This window comes from Canis aureus, chromosome 15 (genome assembly GCF_053574225.1).
Source record: "Canis aureus isolate CA01 chromosome 15, VMU_Caureus_v.1.0, whole genome shotgun sequence".
In the NCBI taxonomy this organism is placed as follows: domain Eukaryota; kingdom Metazoa; phylum Chordata; class Mammalia; order Carnivora; family Canidae; genus Canis; species Canis aureus.
The window spans coordinates 62,208,781-62,236,167 of NC_135625.1; the positions used below are offsets into that span (position 1 = coordinate 62,208,781).

Sequence of the window (27,387 nt, forward strand, 5' to 3'; positions counted from 1 at the left end):
GAGTCCCTGGATGGTTGGGAATGTGTTTTTAGACTCCTTTGTTGAGTTTAAGAGGAAACGCACGAGCTCCCGCATCATGGTGGGAACACAGTGGATGCTATGTTCTCCCTTTGCCTCTTTATTTTATCCCCCAATTCCCAGGACTGTCACTCCACTAATTGTGGTATAAGGTCAGCTCATTTGGCCTCATTGTAGGAAGAGTTTCAACATAGGCCACCACCAATACTCTCCTCAACCCCAATGCCTCCCTTACCCCCTACGCCTCCAGGAAGGTGTGTGATGAATAGTGGGTGTGGGCTGTTTGAGGATCCCATGAAGGGCCAGATGGAAGGGGTGTGAAGAGAAAAAAAGGAGTATAATCAACATTTGAACAATGGAAAATCTTAGATTATGATTTTTTTTTAGCAGAATGATTAAGCCATTTTAGAAACATGACTCATATGTTGACTTCTGCCCTTTCTTCCTCCAAATGATTATGAAAAACACATACTTGGAGGATTTTAATAAGATTATGAGTAATATTAGATCATTGTAATTCCTGTTTATGGAGGACAGCAGTCCAATACTTAATTGCAAGAGGAAAATGAATCTGTGCTTCTAGGAAGCACTGCTATTTTACAAAAAACAAGGAGGAATAATTTGGCTATGTTTGCTTCTAGCCCTCTCCTTGCTGTTTTTTCTCATTTTTTTTCTTAAGATTTTATCAAAGTAATATATACGTCTAGTTTAAACATCTAGTTCATCAAAGTAATATATACATCAAGGTAGATATTTCTACCAGTTTGTTTTGAAAAAACAGTGGTTCTTGCTCCCATTCTCTTCCAAAACCTTCTTTCCCAAAGCAACTGCTTTCACTGCTGTTAGCTGTGCGTGTGTGTGTATGTCTTTTGTCTCTAAATTATATGTTTGTACTGCCACCTTTGACTTCTTGGTCTCTGGCATACTTTCCACTATGGAATATGAAAACTTAGTTCTTCCTCAGCCCATTTCCATGGCAGACCCTTTCCGTCTCACTTTTCAATGTCATTTCATTGTAATGTTGGCTAAACCAATATTCAGCATTTGAAATGTTAGGACTCACATAATAAGAAATATATATTTGGTCCCTGCTTCTGGTTCCTGATGCAGACCTAGTAGAACCCTTGTAATTTCCTGAGTGATGGGAGTGCTAGGAGCATCTTTCTTTCTTTTTTCTTTTTTTTTAATATTTTATTTATTCATGAGAGACACAGAGAGAGAAAGAGGCAGAGACACAGGCAGAGGGAGAAAGCAGGCTTCATGCAGGGAGCCTGACACAGGACTCAATCCCGGGTCTCCAGGATCGCCAAAGGCGGCGCTAAACTGCTGAGCCACCCAGGCTGCCCTAGGAGCAGCTTTGTTCCAATATATATAGTCTTTGACCCCAGTTCCTGAGCCAGAGCTTCTAAGACCCTTCAAATCTCTGGAGTGATAGGAAGATCTTTTTGATGCTAATAACCTGACTGGTGTTGGGTGGCCTCTAGCATCAGAATGGGGTTGGTGCTAGAAAGACCCAGCCACAGCTAGAAGATGGGAACTTTGAGCCGCACCTCTAGCCTCTGGACATTGAGTCAATCACTGGCGGATAATGACTTAATCAATTATACCTACATAATGAAACCACCATAAAAACCCGAAATGAGGAAGTTCAGAGAGCTTCCTGGTTGGTTGGTGAATACATTCAAATACCAGGAGGGTGGGGAACCCCAATTCCATGGAGACAGAAGTTCTGGCATTTGGAACTCTTCTGAGTCTCACCCTATATACCTCTTCATCTGGCTTTTCATCTAAATTGTTTGTAATAAACCAGTAAATGTGAGCAAAGTGTCTCCCTGAGTTTTGTGAGATGCTACGGCAAATTACTGAACCTGAGGAGGAAGTGTGGGAACCTCCAATTTATAGATGGTTGGTTGGAAGTACAAGTGACAACCTGAGGCCTGAGACTGGCATCTGAAGTGGGATGCAGCCTTGTGGAACCGAGCCCTTAACCTACAGGTCTGTACTCACTTCGAGTAATTAGTTTCGGGATTGAATTGAATTGTAGGGCACCTAGTTGATGTCTGGAGAGTTGGAGAATTGGTTGGTGTGAGAAACCCCGCTTCCCCAATTTGATGTCTGGTGGTGTGAGTAGAGAAACACGTTTTCTTTTAATGACAATGTAAGTGCTATTAAAGAAAAAAAATGTTATTCATGATGGAACTATGTATTACAGGATTTTTCTTTCCTGTACACACTTTTGTTTTCTGTGAAAAATCGCCTTGTTTTTATTTGCTTTCAAACTCTGCATCAGTGAAATCCTCAATAACTTCAGAAACATTTAGTAGTCTAAGATTTTATTTACCTGAGAAAGTCTCTCCTCAGGCCTCTTGTTTTGTTCCAGTCTGGAACTGTTCCCTTTGGTCCTGAGATCTGCCTTTACAATCATCCTGGTCATCCTCTTTGCCTCTCTCTCATCCTGGACCTCGTATTGTCTGCACTTCATGTCTTCCTTTATCACCTATGCCCTAGCTTTGGTGGAGTGGTTCCCAGAAAAAGAATACACAGAAAGTAAACTGTTTTTGAGATTTGGGTTGTCTGAAAAGTCTTTATTTTGCCCATGTACTTGAGCATCCAGATAAGAAATTCTAGGTCAGAGATGATTGTTGCAGTATCTTCCAAAATTACCTTTGAAAAGTCTAAAAAATACTCAAATTGCTAATATTTTGAATGTAGTATCCTCTTCATGTCTTGCCCTCTTGAGAAGCTCATAGGGTTTACACGTTATGCTCAATATTCTGAAACTTTATTATGGCCCAGATACTTGGAACCCCCCTTCCCCTGCCTTTTTTAAGGTTTTACTTATTTATTTGAGAGATAGAGAGAGCATAGGAGCAAGGGAGAGAGACAGAGGGAAAGGGAGAAGTAGGCTCCCTGCTGAACAAGGAGCTTGATGCAGGGCTCCATCCCAAGATCCTAGGATCATGACCTGAGCCGAAGGCAGTCACTTAACAGATTGAGCCACCCAGGTGCCCTTAAAAAAAAAAAAAGTTTTTATTTATTTATTCATGAGAGACGTAGAGAGAGAGAGGCAGAGACACAGGCAGAGGGAGAAGCAGGCTCCCTTCAGGGGGCCTGATGCGGGACTTGATCCCAGGACACTGGGATCATGACCTGAGCCAAAGGCGGAAGCTCAACACTGAGCCATCCAGGTGCCCCTGGAGGATCGTTTTAATAGGAAAACTTCCGTCCTTTAGTTCTGGGAATTTTTCTTCAGTTATTTTGTTAGTTGGATTTTCCCCCCTCCATTTATTATTTCTCTCCTTTGAATCTCTGTTAGTTGGATATTTGATATCCTGGATTGGCATTCTGTTGTTTTCTACCTACAGTTTTGTATTCTTTCTGATCCTGTTTTCTGTGAATTTCATATATTAGTCTTTTTTCCCTTATATTGAATATTTAATTTCAGAGAATCATGTTTTTGAGTGAAATTAAAAAAAAATTTTTGAATGTCTCCTCTTAACAACATCTTATTTGTTATCCAACTGTACTGTTATCCAACAGTATCTTGTTGGAGACTCTGATCTCTGAGAATATTGATTTTGGGGAGGAAATTTTTTTTTTCTTCTCCTTGCATTGATGAATTTCCTAAAAGTAGCTCTTTTGTTGCTTTGTTTTCATTTTATCCGCCATTTTTTCTCACATACTCCAGACTCCTTGTTTTCTGCTGGTGTTGAGTAGGGAATGGAGGGCTAACTGGAAACTGTGAACTTGTGAATGGGACTTGTTGACCTCAGGCTTCACTGTAGAGTGTTAGCAGGGCTAATTATTTGAGGAATCTCTGATAGTGTCTTTAGATCTTCCTGTTGGAATGCTTGGATTCATGCCTGGAAGCTGAAGGCCTGAGTGCCAGTGTTCTGGAACCCTAGTGAGGGGAAGTTGTTTGTTTACCTAATTCCTCTGTTTTCAATGTATCCTTACCTCAGATGTGTTCAGTGTTCACCCAGCTCAGAGATCCTGTTTTATCGTCTCCAGAGAATATCCTCTAGTCTTTCCCTAGGGCTAAGGAGGAGTGGTTGCCTAGTTATGCAAAAGGGAGGATGTGATCTGGGCATCTGAATCTTAAACTGACTTACAACCAATTTTTAACAGTTTTTCTCCAGAGGTACCTGGTATTGAAAATCCTAAGTAAAAGTCAGTTAACTCTTGACATTTCCTTCTGCTTGCATAGGATTTCGTTTTCTCAGATCTGCTGTTTTTGGCTACTTGTCCATCTACTTTCTAGCTTCCCAAGTGTTTTTTTTTTTTTTTCCTTCCCTCATTCTCTCTCTCTTTTATTAAGATTTTATTTACTTATTTGAGAGAAAGACAGAGATAGTGACAGAGAGCACAAGTGGGGAGGAGAGGGAGAAATAGGCTCCCCACTGAGCAGGGAGCCTGATGTGGGGCTCAATCCCAGGATCCTGGGATCATGACCTGAGCCAAAGGCAGTTGCCTAGCCGACTGAGCCACCCAGGACTTCTCCTTCTCTCATTCTGTTATTGTAGATTGAAGGCTTGAAAAAGAATTTCTAAAAATCTCTGTATAGTCAATTTAGAAGAGTTTTAGGGAGAAAGTGAAGGAAGATGCAGGGATTCAATCTCTTTCCCTCTTTATGACTTTCAATCTAGGACATCAGCTCCAAATTTGTTTTGTGGTGGAGTTCTGTCTTTAACTGAGGTCTCACGCAGAATGTGTATATATATACACACATACACACATACACACATACACACACACACACACACACACCCTATACATACATACACTAGATATAAGCAAAGCTACTCTGTTTTGTTTTGTAAGATTTATGTATTTATTTGAGAGTGAGAGCAAACGCACATGCACGAGCTGGGGGAGGGACAAGCAGACTCCATCCACCAACCTGAGATCATGACCCAAGCCGAAATCAAGAGTTAGAGGCTTAACTGACTAAGCCCCACACATGCCTCAAAGCTACTCTGAAGAGGAGGTGAGAACCTGTGGTTGCACTTCCTCAGTTCTTATCTTGTCCCTTCTCTACCATGAGAACTCCCTTCAAGGCATGGTTTGTAAACTGCTGATTTAGGAGTTGAATATGATTTATCCTTCTGCCAGGTATTAGACATTTGGGTGAAACATGGCATTATGGAAGGAGCATTAACTTATTCCATTAGAGATTAATTTTATCGCTCTCCGTTGCTCAAATGGTGCAAGTCAGAAAGTTTAAAATTTTTTTTTCTCAAATTTTTTGAATTAGAATAAAATTGGACTCTGGACGTCCTTGCAGCCAAACTTTATTTATTTATTTTTTTTTAAGATTTTATTTATTTATTCACGAGAGACACAGAGAGAGGCAGAGACACAAGCAGAGGGAGGAGCAGGCTCCATGCAGGGAACCTGACGTGGGACTCGATCCCGGGTCTCCAGGATCACGCCCTGGGGTGAAGGCGGCGCTAAACCCCTGAGCCACCGGGGCTGCCCCCAAACTTTATATTGCAAAAAATAGCTTTAAAATTATATATATGTATATATATTATATATATTTATTTTAGTTGAAAGGAAAGTGCATAAATTTTCCTGAATATTAAGCAATATTTAACAATGTTTATACATTTGATAATTGAGGATGTTGTATATTCTGATTTATTTTCGGAAAGTTACAATTCTATTTTATGCTGGATTGCTATTAGATTCAATGTTCAAAATTATTTACCTGAATATACATGTGAGAGGAGGTCTACAGGGCCAGAAGAATATTTTGAGCTTATTCTGCAGGGAAATCATTATTAAATTAATGCATAATTTAGCTTCGTGTTTATGCATAGTCTAGCCTTAATAAAAACATTGTTATTTCCTTCCTCCTCCACCTTTCCCTGGCACAGACCATCAATTACCTGATGAAATCATGGAAGAATGTGGAAGTGTTTACACACTACAGGTCATTCAAAGGTCCAGTGGGGAATGGACACCAGGATTTACAAATGCTGTTAAATGAAATATGTATTTTCACATGTCACTAAGGTGACCCAGTGCATTTTTTAATGTAATAAGAAAATAAGACAAAAAATACCTCCCTAATAAACAGAAGCCAAAAAAATCCTTTACCAATGTCGAGAGTCAAAATGAAGGAAGTGCAGGTAGGTCTCTTCAGAATCATGACCTTCTGCTGTTATGTGTTGACACCAGCAAAGTTTCACAGGGGACTCAGGTATCATGTTAAAATTTTTTTTGACAATTGTACTACAAAAGGATTCATGAGTTTTATCTTCAGGCATGAGATACCTTTAGAAAACAGGAACATGCCCCAAACTGTGGTGAGAAACACCGAGTATTTTGATTGGTGTTGAATATCGGAGGGACTCTCAAGAGCAATTAAAAGAGTTGTCCTGCTTGTGGCCTCTTTTGGAGGCAGACTATGCATGGGATATGACCTCTCTATGACACATCTAGTGGAGCACTGTGAGATGGATGACCAGGTGCCTGACAAAGGGTACTCTTTCAAGCTGCTTACAGAGGAATATGGAAAGGAGAAAAACATCACTTGTAGAGCTGTCAACTGTAGAAACAGAAGAGTCCTGGAAAAACCATTTCTGGAAAAGTATATATTTTGATGACTGTGCAAGTCACTAAGTTGCCTGTGAGCACACAGGGGATACTTGGTTACATGTGATCGCAACAGGGTGTGTGTGCCATGGCCTCGACTTGCTTCTTGACATCATGAAGCTGGCCTTTCCCCAAAGGATTCCAAGAGCCAAAATATTGTGAAACTCGCAGGAGCCACTCATTGCTGTTGTCTTCAAGAAGAACTCAGGGGAAACACAAAAAACTAAATCAAGTCACTGCAGGTGAGTTACAAAACCATTGAGGAGAGTGGATTGTCTGATCTTTGGCAATCTTTTGAGAAAAGTGAAGCAGCTCTTCAAGCAAGTGCACTTTTTCTTGAGGTCTCTATAAATGTTTATTCTTGTTTTTATTCTCTTTCATCTTTCACAGTAGACCTCTCACTGTGGAGTCTTGAGTGAGACCATATCAAGTAGGAGAGAAGGCCTTTATTTGTGAGTGGCCTTGGAGAGGACCATGACTCCAGGATCTTTGATATTGGAAGAGCAGACTCCCTTCTCTGCTTCTCCTGCACCTCTACTTCCTTCTACCCTCCTATTTCTTTCCTCTTTCCCCTTTCCTTTTTTTCTTTTTCATGTTCATAAGCATTCTTGCCCCTTTAAAGCTCACCTGAGTTGGATTCTTCTTCATTGCCCCCTGATCTGGACCAGAGTCCTTGTGTGGTTGGCAGCAGAGGCAACATGTAACGTGTGTAATCACCTTATGAATGGCAAAGTGTTCCAACAGGTTGGTTGTTACTCTCTTACTGTCCCCCCCACTCTCACCCTCACCCCCACCCCCCTCACCCCATGGGCTTGTTCTGAACTCCTCTTGTTGTCCCAACTCTTGCTTCCTTGGCTCCTGTGGTGTGTCCATTCTGGATCTGGCCTCCTTAGTTTCCCTTCTTCTCATGACTTACTTATCTCTCATTTCCTCAGAGCGTTCTTAGGAAATGAGTAATTTTGGTTTGCTAAGCACATTGAAGCTAAGGCATTAATGGCTAACAGATTTGATGTTGACACATCAAGAAATTACACATTTTAACTGGAGACTCCTCAAACTTCAATATGGAGGCTGCCAGTGAAATTTCAGGCAGCATGAGCAGTCAGTGGAGGAGAAATGAGCCTTTTCCTGGTGCCTGTGCATATGGATGACTTCTTATTCCACTCATACAAGAGATAGGCCTTAATATGATGTTAACAGACCACTGAAAAAACTGGGGGATGCCTGGGTGGAGCCTGCTTCTCCCTCTGCCTCTCTCTGTGTATCTCTCATGAATAAATAAATAAATAAGATCTTTAAAAACAAATATTAAATTGGGACATGAAGGGTCAGAAAAGGTTTATGGTTAGGGGAGCCAAACAAGGATAAGGACATCTTTCAAGGAAAAGTTAGGAAAAAAATAATAAAGTATAAAACATGAGCATTTTCAATCACCCCTGGAGCCTCTCTTCTGTTAATATTTCCCTGCTTCTGGCTCTGGTAAGGAACAGGCAAATACAGGTTAGGCAAATACAGACATCAAGTCATTGAGCTGGGAGTGATTTGCATGCCAAGAGAGATCACAGGGATCCTCTTCTCAAATCCTGGGGGACTGGAGGTGTTTGCTGGCTTTTGTGTGAATCCAAGGGGAGAGATTTTAGGTCTCTGGTCTCAACACAGTGGCTTGGCCAGAGAGTCCAGTTTACCTTGCGGATGTGTCCCCATGTGAGCAGAGCCTCCTGGAGAGGATGTCCTCCTCACCTACATTGATCTTCATGGTCATCTTCTTCCTGGAGTCGTTGGCTGCAATGCTGCAGAATGGCTTCATGGTTACTGTGTTGGGCAGGGAGTGGGTGCGACGCCGGACGCTGCCTGCAGGTGACATGATTGTGGCCTCCCTGGCTGCCTCCCGGTTCTGCCTGCATGGGGTGGCCATCCTGAACAACCTCTTGATCTTCTTTGGTTTTCACTTCATAAGGGACTATTACAACACCCTCTGGCACTTTGTCAACACTCTCACTCTCTGGCTCACTGCCTGGCTTGCTGTCTTCTACTGTGTGAAGGTCGCCGTCTTCTCTCACCCGGTCTTCTTCTGGCTGAAATGGAGGATTTCTCGGTTAGTGCCCAGGCTGCTGCTGGGCTCCCTGGTCTTAGTTGGCCTGACAGTCATCTCATCAGCCATTGTGACTGGAATTCTGAAACAGATGATTGCCTCCAAGAGTTCCCAAGGAAACAGCACCTGGGCTGAGAGAGTACAGGCCTTCTATAGGTCTTTTCATCCATTTGATGTAATGCTTATGTGGTCAGTTCCATTCCTCCTGTTCTTGGTGTCCATGCTCTTGCTTGTGTTCTCACTGTGCCGGCATTTGGGGTTGATGAGGAACTATAGACAGGACCCATGTGATCCTAGCACCCGGGTTCACACGATGGCCCTGAAGTCACTTGTCTTCTTCCTTGTCTTCTACACATCATATTTCCTGTCTCTGGTTGTTGTTGCTATAGAAATAACAAACTTCCAGAGTCACTGGTACTGGGCCTGGGAAGTGGTAACCTATGCGAGCATCTGTCTGCACTCCAGCATGCTGGTGCTAAGGAGCCCCAAACTGAGAAAGGTCCTGATGACCAGGCTTTGGAAAGCTCTGGACAAAGGCTGATTTGTCTCAAGTTATCAGTATCAATAATCACTTCTCTCTTTACATTTCCCTCTTTCTTTCCTACTCCTTCTATGCCTTATTAATTCTTTTTGCAGCCCTCTCTGTTCCTGACATCCCCTCTACTGTTTCTAGTCCTCAGGGTGGGTTCCAAACAATCCTGGGCCATGATGATGGCTTCATTGCCTCACAGACCTTTCACACCCTGTATATGAGCAACTATTATAAAGTTCTCCAAGCATCCTTTGGTCCTGACTGCTTTATGGAGACCTGTAATGGTTGTCAGTTGTCTCTGTGGTCAACTTGAAGTATTTTTTTAATGGTGGTACAAATTGTCCCACATCATCCCACACACAATGCCCTCCTCTTTACTGCTCTGCTGTCAGCTTAGGCTCTCCACTCCAACCCAGTAGGTTCTTTCCATCTCCCCACATCCTCACATCTTCTTCACTGTAGCCTGTGGTCATTTGGCCCATCTGGAAATTCCTTCTTTCCTTTGTCTGCCATTCTCGTCCATTCCCTTTTCTTGTACCCAGCTTTTGACTGATTCCACCCATGGAGTCTTCTCAGTTTTATCCCATGGGAGGCCGAGGGTGTATATATGAGTTTCCTGCCAGTCTAGGCCCTGCCTAAGATTTTGTATGTTTGCTATATGTTGACTTAAAAGGAATTGTCTGATGTGGAAATGCTTTTAGGTTTTGGTCAACAGAAGATAGAGAAGAAAAAACAAAACAAATTTGCTGTTGTTCTTAATTTGGATGATCCTATCATACCTGTATGCTCACCCAGGAGGTGGATCCTGAATGTCAGTGCCTAGGATAGTAGTCTCCAGATTGGGGTGTTTGCATCCCAGAGTTGTATGCACAATGATCCACTGAGTGTGGAAAGAAAAGTGTGGAAACTCCAATTTCCATTTATTTTGATCTCTTCCTTTTAGTTCCTTTTTTGTGTATCTATTTTATGATCTACAGAGTGTATTACATTACATACTTTACAAAGCCTGTGAAGTATACATATATGTAGTTAAATAAATATGCATATGGTTGGATGCATGCTCATACTTTTTTTTTTTTATGATGGAATTCATTTTAAAAACATATGTAGACCAAAAGACTAGAAAAGAGTTGGGTGGGAGCAGTGAAGGCAAGAGCATAAGGGGTATCTCACTCCATGGACAACTCATCTAGAAGCACCTGGAAGATTGCATTTCCTTGCCTACTCTTTCTTGGTACAATAGAGTTTCAGAATTATACTGAATGCCTTGGGTGGGGAGAGGATGGTGATGTAACTCTTTTTTAAATTTTTTAAAAAGATTTTATTTATTCATGAGAGACAGAGAGAGAGAGAGAGAGAGGCAGAGGGAGAAGCAAGCTCCATGCAAGGTCCCTGACGTGGGACTTGATCTCGGGTCTCCAGGATTAGGCCCTGGGCCGAAGGTGGCACTAAACCGTTGAGCCACCCGGGCTGCCCCTGATGTGGCTCATATCCTGCAACATGTTCACAGCCCTTTGAGTTATGCCAGGTCTAATGGACTTATCTTAGGACTTCTTGATTGGTTGATGTTCTTAACCTTTTCCTAGGTTTTAGCCCCAAACACTTGGTGGCTCCATCTCGACCAGAAACATAACCCAGTATCTCATCTTGACTTTCAAGGCTTTCTGTGAACTCTTCCCAGCCTGCCTATTCAGCCGGATATGTCACCATTCCCTCTGCTGTAGCCCAACTTGTCTGATTGTTCCCTAGACATAATGGCAGTTGCAGCTCCTTTACTGACCCATGGCTCCTTCCTTGCCACATACAAGACAGCATCTTTGTTCATCCCACAATGAGGGCTCTTCTACTGCTACTCCAACTGAGCTCTTCTCAGAATTCTTGGAGGTGTGAATAGGATGCCACATAACCTTTCCAACTGCAGGTAGGAAGTCCTCCCACTTTATCCCTCTCAGAGAGAGTTCTTGAGGTACATGTTTCCCGCATAGAGAATCTACTCCAGATTCCTACCTGTACCATCCCCACTGTTACACATATCAAGACCAGCTGTGAAAACTCAAAATTCTCAGATTTGTCTTCTGCCTGAGGAGATAAATCTGAAAAAGAGGAAGTAAAATGGAGCAAACACATAAAAAGCACAAACAAAAGAATCACTATAAAACACATTGCATATTTAAATACAAATGGTTAATTACCTTTTTGGAGTAGCTTAAGCTGCACATAGTTTGTGGCCAGTTGATGTTCTGCTTTATGATTGGTGTGTGAAAACACTTTGAGGGTAGTTGCCTAGTTCCCTGTTACAGCCCTGGTGCTTTTCACAGGGCTCTTATGACATAGGGGATGCCTCATAAATTGCTGTTGAATGAATTGAAGGCTAGCACACATCTTGCCAATGTACAAGCCATCAAAGATGTAGAAGGTGGTTGGGAAGGATGAGCTTCCATACTGAGAGGTTTATGGCTGGCCAAACTCCAGAGCTAGGAGCTCAAAGTTTGCCCCATTGTTCCAAGGTCCAGTAGGAAATGGCCAAATGTCAGCCAGAGGAACAATGCCAAGGAAGAGAGCAGTTGGGAACTCTATATCCTGAAGATTTGCATCCTCACAGAAAGGCAAGATGAAAAAATACCTTAGTTCGCCATCTCTCCTTTCTCCAGGAACACGGTAGTCACCATAGCAAGGGCTCTGTGTTAGAAGAATAATTCCACCTGGATTTTTGTCCCAGGTGGACTGGGAACTGGAAAGAGATGCTATGTTTTATGGACTCTGTTCTCTCTTCATGGGGTTGTATGCATGAAACTGGTAGGATATGGTGCTGGCCAGAACAGGAATGTACTATAAAATGCTCCCTCATTCTCATGTTAACTTGATCTTGAGCCTTCAATATTGCCATATATGACCCCCCAACATTTCTGTTTGCCTGTCTGCCTGTAGACACATTAATCTGCTTATCACTCACCTAGGTAAGTAAGTATTCACCTAATTGCTGATTTTTTTGGACTCCTTGAACATCATGCCTATGAAAAAACAAAACCTTTGCTTACTCTGCCATCCTCTGGTTAAAGTGGATGGTTCAAGATTTGGTGTTCTGACCTCTACTGCATCTCTGATGCTCTCCTAAATTCTCCTAGGACTACTTGTCCCTCCACAGGATGGATGGAATGACAGGTAGTTATTATAATAACGGTTGTCATCGTCACCATAATTCTTTCTTATGCTGTACGAATAGTATAGATATATACCCACATGTATTTGTGATTCATATGTCTTATAGGTGAAAGTTTAAGTGACTAGCCTGAAGATCTGTAGATAGTGATTGTGAAAAGACTCAAAATCTGGCCTCTGACTTCAGCTGGAGATGAAGGAGATCAGAGTAAAGGATGTGTTGCGAACTATGGCAGAGATCTCTGGTCCTGGAATCAGTTTGCGTCTTGGTTTTTCCTCCTTGTAGCTATGACCTTAGCTAGGACTTTTAATCTATAATTTGAGGCCTCGTTTCTTTATTCTATAAAATTATTTTAACGCTTTCTTTCACCCTAAAAACTGAGATTCTAGTCTCAGATTCTAGTTCAATCTTGAATTAGAACAGTTAGTACTTGGGGTACCTGGCTGGCACAGTTGGAAGAGCATGCAATTCTCGATCTGGGGGTTGTGAGTTCGAGCCCTCTGCTGGGCATAGGCTTAAAACTTAAAAAAAAAAAAAAAAAAAAAAAAAAAGAACAGATGACACTTTTTGCATCTTACAGATGGAGAAATTGAGGCACAGAGGGGCTAAACAATGCACCCAGTAACTCACAATGACTTCTTGTCCGGGGTTCTTTTTTGCCACATCCCATTGATAAATTATTAGCCAGCCTTGGGGCTTCTTGCCCCTGGTAGCGATTCCTCCAGGAAATCCTACTTTTAAGGTCACAAATTATCAAATGTTGTAACAAAAAAGGCACCTGCCGGGCAGCCCCGGTGGCACTGGGGTTTAGTGCTGCCTGTATCCCGGGGTGTGATCCTGGAGATCCAGGATCGAGTCCCATGTCGGGCTCCCCGCATGGAGACTGCTTCTCCCTCTGCCTCTCTCTCTCTCTCTCTCTCTCTCTGAATAAATAAAAAATAAATAAAGATTGATTGATTATAAAAAAGTCACCTGCCTGATAATATATAATTGTTTCCTGTGTTCTTTTTGGTGCTGATTGTCACAGCAAGTTATAGGACTTGAACTAACCTCTTGTAGGAGAGGTTTAGCTCATTTTTCTATCGGGGAGTATTCCAAAAGCATCTACTTCATAGGGTCATGGTGGGAACAACACAATGGAAAACACTTAGAACAATGTCTGGAATGACAGCCAACCAATGGATGTGAGCTCTGACTGTTGGTGAAGGTTGCGTCACAGAGCTGCCAGCAGGTGTGCAGCCATGTAGCTTAGAGAATTAGACCCTCCAGTGTAGGGGATCGCCACATGCCAGTGCCTGCCTGATAAATTATTTACACCGATGTTGACATGGGCAGAAAGTAGGCAGAGGAAGGGCAGGCAAATTCAGGGGCAGGCAGGGAGCCTTCTGAAACTGAGCTTTACCAATATTTGCATCTGTTCTAAGAAGGAGAAGCTTCGTACCCTCAGGAGACAGCCCATGTCCTCTACTTTGTCCTCTACACTTGGAGGCAACTGGAGGGGCAAATGTTATGCAGGACCTTCCAGAGCCACCCAACAGGAATAGACCTTGAAGTCTTGAGACCCATCTTCATCCATGGGATTGATGAATGGAGATGACACGATTCCAGAATCTCCAGTGACTGTTTAGAGACCCATCACCCTGGCTATCATTTTGTCTTATTTTTTGTTCCTGGTGGCAGCAATGACCAATAGCTTCATCACTATAGCCCTGGGCATGGTGTGGCTGCTACGGAGAACACTGTTAGCCTTGTGATAAATTATTAGTCAGCCTGGGGGCCTCTTGCCTCTGTCTGCAGTGGGTGGTGAGAGGGAAGAGCATTTATATTTTCCTGTATCCAGGGGCCTTCCCATACAATCCTGTACTGCAGTTCCTGGCCTCCCAGTGGGACTTGTTGAACACTGCCACCTTATGGTTCTTCACCTAGCTGGGTGCCTTCTGTTGCGTGAAAACCCGCAACCATCATTCATCCTCCCCATCTTTTCTGGCTAAAACAGAAGGTGTCTGGGTTGGTTCCATGGATGCTGCTCAGTTCTGTGGGGCTCCAGCTTGAGCACCTATTTTCATAGGCAATCGGAGCTTACAACCCTATTTTTAAAAAAGATTTTATTTATTTATTCATGAGAGACAGAGAGAGAGGCAGAGACACAGGCAGAAGGAGCAAGCTCCCAATGGGGAGCTGGATGTGGGACTCGATCCCAGGATTCCAGGATCATGACCCGAGACAAAGGCAGATGCTCAATCACCGAGCCACCCAGGATGCCCCATATCCCTACTTTTTAAGGAGAGGGTTGCAATCTTGGAAGCCTATTTCTTCTCTTTAAAACTTGTTACCTGGACAGTCTTTGCTGTTGTCTTTCTTGTTGGTATGGCTTTGCTCATGTCTCTGGAAAGACACACTAAGAAGGCCCTGCTCTCCATTGTGGCCTTTGTGACCCCAGTGCCTGGGCACACACCCAGGTTCTCCTGGCTCTCATCTCCTTTGGTATCCTTCTCACCTCCTATTCTTCTGTCATTGGTGCTTAGCACTGCAGGTGTTTTTCCATCTTGGAATGTAGGCGCTGGGTGTGGCAGGCAGTGATTTATCTGTGCACAGTGGCCCACCCCATCACTGCTCTTGAGCAACCCCAGGCTGCGAGGTGTGCTGGAGGGGGGCCGCTATGCAGGGTGCTGAGTATCTTGAGTTGCAATTAATGAAAAACTGCAGAGACTACTGCAGAGGACATGGTGCAATGGGACATGGCTCCTTTAAATCTCTTCTCCACTTTTAATGCTCTTTTCCTCTCCACTACATTTAATGATGAGGAGAATAACTTCAATGAAATAGCATTTCAAGGGGAGATAGAAGACCCGGAGATAATGGGCTAGCGTCACTGATTTACACTCAGCAAGCGTGTAGCTAATGCAGCTTGTTCCCTGTGGGACTTCATGTGGCCAAAGAATCCAGAAACTTTTATTTTCCCTGTGATCAATCTCTTGGAGTTTAAAATTATCCTTCTGGAAACTGGATGCAAGGATCCTGACACATCATTCAATTTTTATCTGTTGAGTCAGACTGGAGAAGATATTTGGAACCTCAATTCTCCTCTGGTTTCATGCTGTAAACCACTTTTATTTTTCCTTTCCTTTCTTTCTTTTTTTAATCACTTCACTGTTTTCCAGCCATCTGTTGCAGGGAAGCTTTCTGTCTTCTGTGCAAGAGTTCCTGGTGTCTGAACTCTCTTCACAGAGCATGGTCCATTTGTACATGTGCATGGCAGTGTGTGTTATCTGGGGTTTGTGTATTTGCAGATGACCTTTGGAGATCCTTGTGAAACCTACGGTTTATGATTTATATATTGCTTATGTCTCTGCAGTAGCCTATTCTGTCAGCCTGTTTTGTCAATGTTAAGGTCCATGAACCCAGACATGACTTAGTTTATGCTGATATGAGGACCTACTGAAATTTTTGATGTGGGGAGGTTCATCTATATCTATCTGACAAGAATTAAGAAGAAAAGACTTGGGTTTGGTTTGGTGAAGAATGCAGGCTGCTTTTCCACCTTCCACAAATCTTCTCAGACCTTCTTTAAGCTCTTGAATCCTTCAAACTAAGGTTCCAAACCTTCCCTCTATTTGCTTTAAAGCCTTTCAGCCTCATCTCCTCTTTTTCATTAGAAGACAGGTTTTCTAGAAGACCTGTACTTGGCTTTTCATGGCTCTCTTTGCTTCTTTTCTATGCCCTGCTCAGTCAAGGATTCCCAATTCTACATGAATCTTCAACCTTCCCCTCTTCATTACCCTTACTTTCCTCAACAAATATGCCTCTTCTTTCTTGAACGCTTTTACCCTTTTACCCCCTCAAGTGGCTATTTTGCTAGTCACTTGCTCCCCCGCCATGATCCTTTACAATCCTCTTCTGTTCCCCTGTTCTGTTCAAATGTGTTTCTTTCTTTTTTAGAAAAATATTTATTTATTTATTTATTGTTTATTTATTTATTTATTTATTTATTTATTTATTTATTATTTATCAGAAAGAGAGAGAGAGAGAAAGAAAGAAAGAAAGCAAGAAAGAAAGAAAGAGAACACAGGCAGGCAGAGGGAGAGGGAGAAGCAGGTTCCTTGCCAAGCAGAGAGCCTAATGTGGGGCTCGATCCCAGGACCCTGGGATCATGACCTGAGCCAAATGTAGACTCCCAATAGACTGAGCCACCCAGGCACCCCTCAAGTGTATTTCTAAAGGATGCACAGGAGTTCCGAATCCCTAAATGTGATGTTATCCTCAGCCCCCATTTTCTTTTTAAGTTTATTAATTTATTTAAGCAACACTTTACACCCAGTGTGGAGCTCAAACTCACAACCCCAAGATCAAGAGTCACTGGCTCTTCTGACTCAGCCAGCCAGGTGCCCTATTAGGGCTCATCTTAAATCTCTATAGTATTTGATATTCTTTTGATAATAAGTGATTTCTTTAAAAAAAACTGATTAAAAATACTTCTATAAAAATAAAACCTGATCTTGATAGATTTTAAAAAAGAGAAAATGAACACCATGCATAATTGCCCATCTGTAGGTCTTCCTGAAAGTCCTGTGTTGGTGCCCTGGGTTCTCCTCCCTGCTCTGCTGTTTGTCTTGTGTCTCCTTCACACCTGCTCATCCTCCTGCCCTCTGGCTCTTCCTTTAGCCAGCCCTCTTCTTTCTCAGGGATTCATCTGCTCCTTTTCCTTTTGTGTTTACAGCTTCAGTTGTGACCTTTGTATAAATAATCAATCATCAAAACATTGACCTCCTTCAGAACTCCAAATCTCTATTTTCTTCCATTTGAAGGCATTGCCACTTGATGGTACCATGAACATTTTAAACTTGGAGAGTTCAAAATGGTTGTCCTTTCCCTCGTCCTTCCTCCCACCAGCTCCCTTTACTGCTCAGTTGGATCTATTTCTTCTATTATTTATATCCAGTAAATCAGGCTTACCACCTCTTAGATAATTTTCACTCCCCATCTCTGCTGAGCCTTTGAATCTAATCAGTAACTTGTCTTCAGTTGCTACCTCTGCAGTCTCTATCGTCTGTGCCCTTCTTCCCATTCCTGTGGATTCTAGTATAGATTAGACTGTCCTCCTGCTAAAATTATTATAATAATTTTATAATATCTATAATAATATATGTATTAAATAATATCTGTATTATTATAATACAGAACTGCTAAAATTTCTTCTTCACCACTTGCTCCATTACACTCTCCTCTCCCTCTCAATCAAAACTACTATTACCAGATTCATCCCCTGAAGGCATAACTAGCCATTCCACCCACACTCTTACTGGCTCTCATGCCTAGAAATGAAGCATGGGTCCCTAAACCTAGTATTCACAGACCTCCGCAATATGGCAATAATTTCATCTTTCTCTGTGTCTGTTGTAGTAGAATTCTATTTTGTATTGAAATCTGGATTATCCTTGTTCCCAACATGCCTGGAGCTTCCTTCCTGGCATACTGAAATGTGTTCTTTGATCTCCACATCTACTATGAAAATCCTATTTAGTTTTCTCCCCTATTTAACTGTTAAAGGTTAATTCAAATGGCTCCTCTTCAGGGAATTTTTTCTGGCTTGCTAGCCTCCAAGCTTTGTTCTCTCTGACCTTTAAGGACATATAAATGAGGTATTCCTCAATCATGAGATGAAATCTGCTTTGTGGTGGAATGATCTATATTCATGTTTTATTCTCCCTAGTATATTTTATTTCATTTATTCTTTTAAAAATATTTTACTTATTTATTTGAGAGAGAGAGAGACAATGAGTGGGGAGAGGGGCAGAAGGAGAAGAGAGGCAGAGAATCCCAAGCAGACTCCATGCTGAGTGTGGAGCCTGATGTGGGGCTTGATCTCATGACCCTGAGATCATGACCTGAGCTGAAAGCAAGAATCAGATGCTTAACCAACTGAATCATCCTTTCCTGGTATATTTTAATGTGTTTTGAATTTTTTTAGATTTTATTTATTTATTCATGAAAGACACACACAGAGAGGCAGAGACATAGGCAGAGGGAGAAGCAGGCGCCCTGCATGGAGCCTGATGTGGGCCTCGATTCCCAGATCTGGGCATCATGACCTGAGCCAAAGGCAGATACTCAACCACTAAGCCACCCAGGTGACCCTATTTTAAAGTGGGCTTCCTTGTCCTCTTCTATGTGTCCCCTGAAGCACTTATAAATACTTGATACACTGCAAGAATAATTCTGTTGCACCTTGAATGCAGCCATAAGCACAAGGATTTTGTCTGCATATTTATTTCTGGGCTACCTACTACATTTTTATGCTGATGTTTGACCTGTATCTCCTTCACTATCTGGCCAGCTTATTTTTGGAGGTCAAACTGATATTCTGTTTCTCTTTGACTAATGCTCAGTGTAGAAATAATAAATGGGTGAGAGAGTAAGATGTGCCTGATTTTGTGATGGCTTTACCTTCTTTCTTGTGCATTTACATGTTGCTAAGCAACTGTGAATGACTAGCTTAGCTCCTTCCTATGGGAATCTCAGTGAAGTTCCACTTCTCTTTGTTTCTGACCCAGTCTCCCTTTCCAAAGCACCCTGTATAAGCTAATCTTTGTTCCTTCCTCTTTTCACATTGTTAGCCTAGGAGAACAGAACATCTACCGGAATCTGAATGATCTCCCCATAGGGACTAGTTCTTCTAGAACTTGAACACACAGGGAAACATAAAAGAGTAGCAGGGTTTGTTGTATTTTTTAAATGCATAGTTAGCTTATTATTATTAACTTTTGCCTGTAGTCCAATTTCATCATGCATTATGATGATATTAATAATAATAATTTATAAATGCCTATTTCATGTGAGGCACGGGGCTAGGAAATTTATTTACTTATATCCCTTATATATCTAATTCTGAAAACAACACTGCAAAGTAGAACCTGAGGCTCAGAGAAGTTTACTTAGGTCTCATGGTCAATGAATGATGGAACAATAATTCCTTAGTGCCTTAATCTTTAAGACAGTGTGGTATTGATGCAGGGATAGATAAATGCATCAATACATGCTCCAGATAATAGTTACATGGAAAATTATATACGATAAGAAAGACATCTTTAATCAGTGAGGAAAAAAATTGTCATTTCATGGTTGCAGTATATCAGTACTATGGTTGGAAAAACAAAAATATTAGAGCTGTCATTTTATCCTAAATTACAGATAGATTATTTTAGCCCAAATGTTATTTAATTTCTTTTAAACCTCCCTTTAAAAAAAAATAAACCTCCCTTTTTTGATAATTAAATATTTGTTAGTTTATTTTATGAAATACTGCCATTAAATGTTACAGAAATGTTGACTGTTCTCTCCCCCACCTTTTTTGTATGACGTTGTAGAATATGTACATACCCTCAGCTTCCACAGTCCAGAAAAGCCCTGTTTTCTTAGACCTTTTTTTTTTTTTAAAGATTTCATTATTTATTTGAGAGAGAGAGAGAGAGAGAGAGAGAGAGAAGACACAAGTTGGGGGGAAGGGAGAGGGAGAGAAAGAGCATCCTCAAACAGACTTCCTGCTGAGCATGGAGTCTGATGCAGGGCTTCATCCCAGGACCCTGAGATCACGACCTGAACTGAAATCAAAAGCTGGACACAACCAACTGAGCCACCCAGGTGCCCAAGAGGGGGCCCTAAAAGAGACCTTCTTAGTAAAACTTGAAATATCAAGTTGTAATAGAAGTAATTGATAAGTAATTGGCATACTTTTGACTGCAGAAAATTTCAAAACTTTAAAAAAAAAAAAGATTTATTTATTTATTTATTTGAGAGGCACCTAGGTGGCTCAGTGGGTTGGGTGTCTGCCCTCAGCTCAGATCATGATCCCAGATCCTGGGATTGAGCCCTGTCTTGGGCTCCCTGCTCAGCCCGGAATCTGCTTCTCCCTCTGCCTATGTCTCTGCCTCTCTCTGTGTGTCTCTCATGAATAAATAGATAACTAAAATCTTTTTAAAAGATTATGTTTTTCATTATTGCTCATAGGTGGTAACCAATAGATGTGGTCAAAAGAAACAGGACTAAGAAAGTCACATAAAATTATAATTATAAAGGTAGGCAGTAAAACAGAAAAATAAACTTTTTACAATTAATAGAACCAAATAAACAAAAATGAAGAAACATACAACAAATACAAACAGAATAATCATCCCCCTGTAAATCTTTATAAATAAAATATAGAAAGTAAAATAATGTGCTAGAACTAATGTGAAACATATGGAATATAAAATTAAATAAAAATAAAAGATTCATAAGAAAGAGAAAGTTTAAAATTAAAAGAATGATAATGTCCATTAAATCCAAACAGAAGGAATTCATACCTAAAATGATCAAATGGGATAATAAATTTTTAATGTTAAGGGGTGAAATACAAAATTAGGATAGAATTAGTATGAATATCTATATGACAACATAGCAGCCACATTTATAATGCAGAAATTACAGGAAATGCAAGAAAATTTTAACAGAATCACTAAAAGCAAAAGACTATCTTTGTCAAAGAAAAAATAAGTATAACCAAATAAATTAGCTTTTATTGATAGAGACATTAAACTCTGTACACACCCAGAGAACACAACTTCTTTGCAAATACCAGTGGAATAGTCATGAAAACTGAGCTAACAAAAAATTGCGTAAAATAAAGAACTGCAACTCACTCTCACTTATGCATATAAAATCCTAAAAAGAAAAAAAATCAGAAAGCAAAGTCCAGTAGTGCAGTAAATGTTATAGTATCACCAAGTAGAGTTTAATCTAGGAATTTTAAGTGTGATTCAATATTAGGAAATCCATCAATATAACCAATTTTATTAATCTAAAGGAAAATTCATATAATAAGCCTTCAAAAATACTAAAAGACAATTGAAAAATCTAATACTATTCTTTGATAAAATACTCTATAACATATAACCCAAAAGCTTCATCATATTTGATGAATATGGCATCTTTTACAAAACTCAAGGATTTAAAAGAATGAGTACTCCTGCCACTATTGACATGTTAATGGTGACAATACCTAATGTAATCAAGAGAAATAAATTAGTTAAAGACATTGGAAATAGGATGTAAAAATACGTTTGTATAGTTGAAAAGTATATGTTGGTATAGTTGAAAAATCAACATAAGAACTACCATAGAAGGAGAAAAAATGAGTGGGAAATATTAGAAAGGGAGACAGAACATGGGAGACTCCTAACTCTGGGAAAGGGGTGGTGGAAAGGGAGGTGGGTGGGGGTGACTGGGTGACAGGCACTGAGGGGGGTACTTGATGGGATGAGCACTGGGTGTTATGCTATATGTTGGCAAATTGAACTCTAATAAAAAAAAGAACTACTATAGAACAATAAGAATTTTGTAAGTTAGTGGGGAGCAAAATAAATATATATAGAAGATGATATATTCTAATATACACAAATAATCATCAGTTAGGAAATAGAATGAAAGAAAAAATTCTATCTGCAATAATAACAAAAAGACAAAATACCTGGAGTATTTTAAAGACATGTATAAGACCTGCATTATGGAAGCTTTAGAACACTCCAGAAGACATGAATGAATGGAATATAATACCATATTCTTAGGGGGCCAAGGTAGCTTAGTTGGTTAAGCATCTGACTCTTGGTTTTGGCTCAGGTCATGATCTCCTGGGTGGTGAGATTGGCCCTTGTCTGGCTCCCCACTCAGCAGGGAGTCTTGCTTTAAGATTTTCTCCTCTGCCCCCCTCCTCCACTATGCATGAGCAAATTTGCTCTCTCAAAAAAATAAATCTTTAAAAAAATACCATATTCCTTTTTTAAAAAAAGATTTTATTAATTTATTTTTGTGAGAGAGAGAGCATGAGAGCATACAAGGAGGGGAGGAGCACAGGGAGAAGCAGACTCCCCACTGAGCAGGGAGCTTGATGTAGGACTCCATCCCGGGACCTCAGGATCATGACCTCAGCTAAAGGGGGCCCTTTAACCGACTGAGCCATCCAGGTGCCCCCTAAAAATATCTTGGTTGGTTACCTTTAATTTCTTTTTTTTAAAGATTTATTTATTTATTTGAGTGGGGGGTGAGCAGGGGGTAGGGGCAGAAGAAGAGGGAGAGAGGGCACAAGCCAGCTCCCCACTGAGCACAAAGCTCCACATGGGGCTCAATCTCACAACCCTGAGATCCCAACCTAGGCCAAAACCAAGAGTTGGACACTTAATTGTGCCACCCAGGTACCCCTCTTAATTTAATTTAATTTAATTTAATTTAATTTAATTTAATTTAATTTAATTTAATGGAAGGCCTATAAAAATGCCAACTTACTGCCTCTTTTTAAACCTATAAAAATAAGACTAACATATTCAGAGATTATTATGGAAGTTGGAAGGAGCCAAAGAAGAAAGCAATGAAAGTAGACAAGCTCTATCATACATTGATATATAGTGTGAACCTCAAAATCTAAGTGTTTGTAGTTGTGCCCCACTCAAATAAGTAGTCTAGAAAACAAACACATACAATATGGGAATTTAGTTTAAATTCAGTACAAATGAAAATAATATTTCAGACAGAAGCAAATGGATTATTCAGTAGCTGATATTGATAGCTCTGAAAAAAAAAAAGTGTTGCCATAACTCAAGCTGTATACCAGGATGAGGTCCAAATGGATTAAATATTTAATGTTAAAAAAACAACTACTAGAAAAAAGTGGGAGGATGAAGGTTCTTTTTTTTTTAATAATAAATTTATTTTTTTATTGGTGTTCAATTTGCCAACATACAGAATAACACCCAGTGCTCATCCCGTCAAGTGCCCTGCTCAGTGCCCACCACCCAGTCACCCCCACCTCCTGTCCTCCTCCCCTTCCACCACCCCTAGTTCGTTTCCCAGAGTTAGGAGTGGATGAAGGTTCTTTTAAAACCTTGGGGTATGGCTAGGGCACCTGGGTGGCTCAGTCATTTAAGTGTCTGTGTCTTGATTTCAGCTCAGGTCATGATCTCATGGTGGTGAGATCAAGTCTTGCATTGGGGTCCATGCTCAGCATGGAGTCTGCTTGAGATTCTCTATCTCCCTCCCTCCCTCCCTCCCTCACCCCTGTTCATGTGCAGTCTCTCCTTTCTCTCTCAAAATAAATAAAATCTTAAAAAAACCCTTGGGGTACAGAAAGTCTTTTACACTCACAAAAGATTGATCAATTACAATTTTAAAAATTCTCCATAATAAAAATCTAGAGGACACTTACCAAAAATATAGCAAGCTGGGAAATATCTACATTCATAATGAAAGTTTAATCTCTAATATGTAAAGGATTCTTAGAAATGATGAGAACACGATCCACAACCCAAAAGAAAAACAAAAAAGGCAAATACTATGAATATATAATTCACAGAAAAGGGGAAATATAAATGGTTCTTAAACACAGGAAAGGTGGTTGAGCTAATTTATAATAAGAGAAATACAAATTAGAGATGCCTGGGTGGCTCAGTGTTTGAACCTCTGCCTTTGGCCTAAGTTGTGATCCTGGGGTCCTGGGATCGTGGTCCTGGGATCCCGTGGGGAGCCTGCTTCTCCCTCTGCCTGTGTCTCTGCTTCTGTCTCTGTCTCTCATGAATAAGTAAATAAAATCTTAAAAAAAGAGAGAGAAATACAAATTAAGAATATACTGAGACTATTTTTAACTATCCATTTTGGAAAACTGCTAAACATCGAAACTACTTATTTACTAAATTATTGGGGAAATACATTCTCTTACACATTGTAGATGGGAGTATAAGTTAGTATAATTTTTATAGAGGGAATTTAGCAATATCTGTCACATTTAGTATAAATGCATGCACGCTTTGATGCAGCAATGCTCCCTGGGATTTTGGGGTATATCACACCTTCTCACTGATCACAACTTGCATCTTATCCTGTTGGACCTGCTGGGCCTTGAGTCTGATTATATAGATCTGGAAGCAATGAGGGGAAACGGAGTCACTAGTAGGATCATCAGGGATCCCTGGGTGGCGCAGCGGTTTGGCGCCTGCCTTTGGCCCAGGGCGCGATCCTGGAGACCCGGGATCGAATCCCACGTCAGGCTCCCGGTGCATGGAGCCTGCTTCTCCCTCTGACTGTGTCTCTGCCTCTCTCTCTCTCTCTGTGACTATCATAAATAAATAAAAAAATTAAAAAAAAAAAAACTAGTAGGATCATCAGTGCCTTGCAAGGAAGCTAGTAGAGGGGAATCCATTGCAGCCTCTGCAGGGAAGGCTGACCAATTTCCTCAGGTAAGAGAGGAAGAATTGCCACTTTTGGTAAAAAAGATTTGACAGGATTTAGGGGTTCAAGTATCTAACAATCTACACTCCAGATCTCCCCATAATATCAAAGCAAGTCTAGATTAATCTTTGTGTTTTTTGGTCTAGTTTTGTTCCCTGCCCTATCTTGTGTCTCTTAATTCCCTACAGTTTTCTCCAGAAAGCACTTAGTCATAAATCACTTGTGCAAGAACTCATGCAGGCTCTGCTTCTAGAGCTTGGTCTAAGTCGTCTGCTCTTCAGACTGTATCTCTGATCTACATCCTATATTCCTTCTTGAGACATCCACACGGATGTCTAATAGGCATTTCCAACTCATCCTATTTCAAACTGAGCTCCTGATAACTCTCTGACTTCAACATGCTTCTCTCACCACTTTTTCCCTCCCCTGTGTCAGCAGATGGCAACTCCATTCTTCCAGTTGCTCTGGACAAAGCTTTTTACTTTACATTCCACACACAATCACTCCGAAACCCTGATGTTAAACTATTGAACTAGGTACTGAATCGATGTTTAGATAAACTGCTGCTGGGTTGAGGTTTCATATGCAGCAAGCAGCTCCTTCTCCACTGCAATCTATTGAAAGTTGGCTCCCACAAAAGAGTTTGAACAAATCAGGGTTAGAGTTGTCAACAGCTTTCGAAATGAATCTGTAATTCCACCATTTATCACCACCCCCACTGCCCCTACTCTGGTGCAAGCCACTACTGCATCTTGCTTGGGTTATTGCAATGGCCTCCTAACTGGTTTTGTAGCTTCTATGCTCATTTGCCCTTGGTCTATATTCAGCGTGGCAGCCAGCAGGCTCCTTTAAAAATATAAGCCATGGGGCGCCTGGGTGGCTCAGTCAGTTGAGCATCCACACTTGGTTTGGGCTTACAGGTCTCAGGGTTGTGGGATTGAGCCCCATGTTGGGCTCTGTGCTCAGCAGGGAGTCTGCTTCCCCCTATCTCTCTCCTGTCCTTCCCTCACTCACACATACTCTGTCTCAAATAAATAAAAAAATCTTTTAAAAAATAAAAAAGTATGTCATATCATGTCACATGTCTTTCAAAATTCTCCACTTGCTTTTCATCCTTAAGAAAAAGCCTAAATTTTCATAATGAATAGAAATCCTTTAGGATTTTGTTTGCTAGGATAGTTATTTCTGCTACTCTATCCGCTTCTCATACTGCTCTGGTCACTTTGGCTTCCTTGGTGTACCTTGAATAAACCGGGTGTGAGTCTTCCTCAGAGCCTGTGCATTAGATGACCCTTCTGCTTGGAAAGTTTTTCCCCAGATGTGTGTATGGCTCACTCCCTCCTTGCTCCAGGCATTGTCGTGTCCACTGTAAACCGCCATTCTCTGTACTACCATTCCCTGCCCGGTTGCTCTTCTCAGCATTACCACTGTCTGTCTTACACTTACATTTTTTTTAATCATTTGTTTCCCTCACAGCGATGTAAACTCCACAGGGATAGGGATTTGTGTCTGTTTTGTTCCTCCCTGGTAAGTGGTAGGCACTCAATAAATATTTATTGAAGACAGGAAAGCATTGTCTTGTTATAATTAACTAGATTACTTATTAATGCAAACATTCATTATTTCTATGCCTGTAGGACTATCTATGTCTACTAGAAACTGGATCAGCAGTGAACATTGTCTTATAAACTCAGACCCTTCGGTGATTTTTTCCAGTCCACTGATGTAATGACTAGCCTTCACATTTTGTACAATTTTTGGTAGAGAGAGCTGATTGCTGCCATATTCTTTTACATCTGAACAAGAGTTTATTGAACATCTAGATATGGAAGTCTAGGTATATATCTCCCAGCTATGTGCAATGGGGATATGAAAGTAGAATCTATACATTCCAGAAATCTGCCACGGAACGTATATATACCCCAGTTACAAGGATACAAAATAGTTAAGCGCTTAAGTGCCCATTACCAAGTACTACTAGTTCACATTTGACCCTGGTGTGGAGAGAATTCTAGAATGGAAATTAATCAGACACAGTTGTCCAGCATTATCTATTTATGATGTTTTGCTGCAAATTTTATATGTCTCAAATACATGATATTGGGGCATTTCCATCTATCTTTGATAACACTGTTTGGTTTTGACATCTCTTAATGTCACGGATGGCCTCCTATTCTGAATTTCTATGGACTTACGGCCTGTATCGCTGACGACTCTTGTGTGGTCCACTCAAGTGAAGAAGGCCAATCTCAAGATTTTAAAAGTCTCAAGAATGAGGGCTTGCATGGGCAGAGAGTTGGGAGGGAACCAAACCTTTGAAATCAGGTCAGAATTGTGCAGCAGGGAGTGAGCCAGGACGTGGCTTTAGGTGGCTGTTCACGCGGCTGGCCTCCAGCACAGGCTTGTAATGAATCCAAGTTCCAGTGGTTTGGATGGTCAGCCTTGGTAACAGGTAAAAGCTTTTGAAACTGGGCTTTAGCAGTGGGCAACTGAATGCATTTTGAATTTTAGTAAGCTGAGCTGACGTGTCTTTTAACTATAAATAATACTAATCCTGAACTATAGTGGTAGAAACCCAAGCCTGGGGTGATAGAGAACTCTAAGGGGTGGCAGTGGTTTTTAAGGACTCTTATTTTTCTTTTAGCAAAAATAAATCATTTTTTAGAAGAGGTTGAGTAAACTATTTAAGATACAATATTTACAGAACAGTATTCCTTCTCCATATTGCTCAAGGTG

General features: G+C 40.9%; 1 protein-coding gene and 1 long non-coding RNA gene across 2 annotated transcripts in view; one reads left to right on the top strand and one right to left on the bottom strand.

Annotated features, from left to right (window-relative positions):
* LOC144285027 (taste receptor type 2 member 62-like) overlaps positions 1–27,387 on the top strand; it is a 169,591-nt gene that overhangs the window by 7,921 nt on the left and 134,283 nt on the right. The window contains exon 3 of the mRNA XM_077850256.1: positions 5,898–10,215. Coding sequence (XP_077706382.1) covers positions 8,346–9,251 — 906 coding nt within the window. The 5' untranslated portion in view covers positions 5,898–8,345 and the 3' untranslated portion in view covers positions 9,252–10,215. Of the gene's footprint in view, positions 1–5,897 lie in introns of the transcript that reaches the window.
* On the bottom strand, positions 8,042–11,798 carry LOC144285029 (uncharacterized). Its single transcript, XR_013353415.1, has 2 exons — positions 11,435–11,798; positions 8,042–11,335 (listed from the first exon to the last, which is right to left on the bottom strand). It is a non-coding gene; the product is annotated as an uncharacterized LOC144285029 (long non-coding RNA).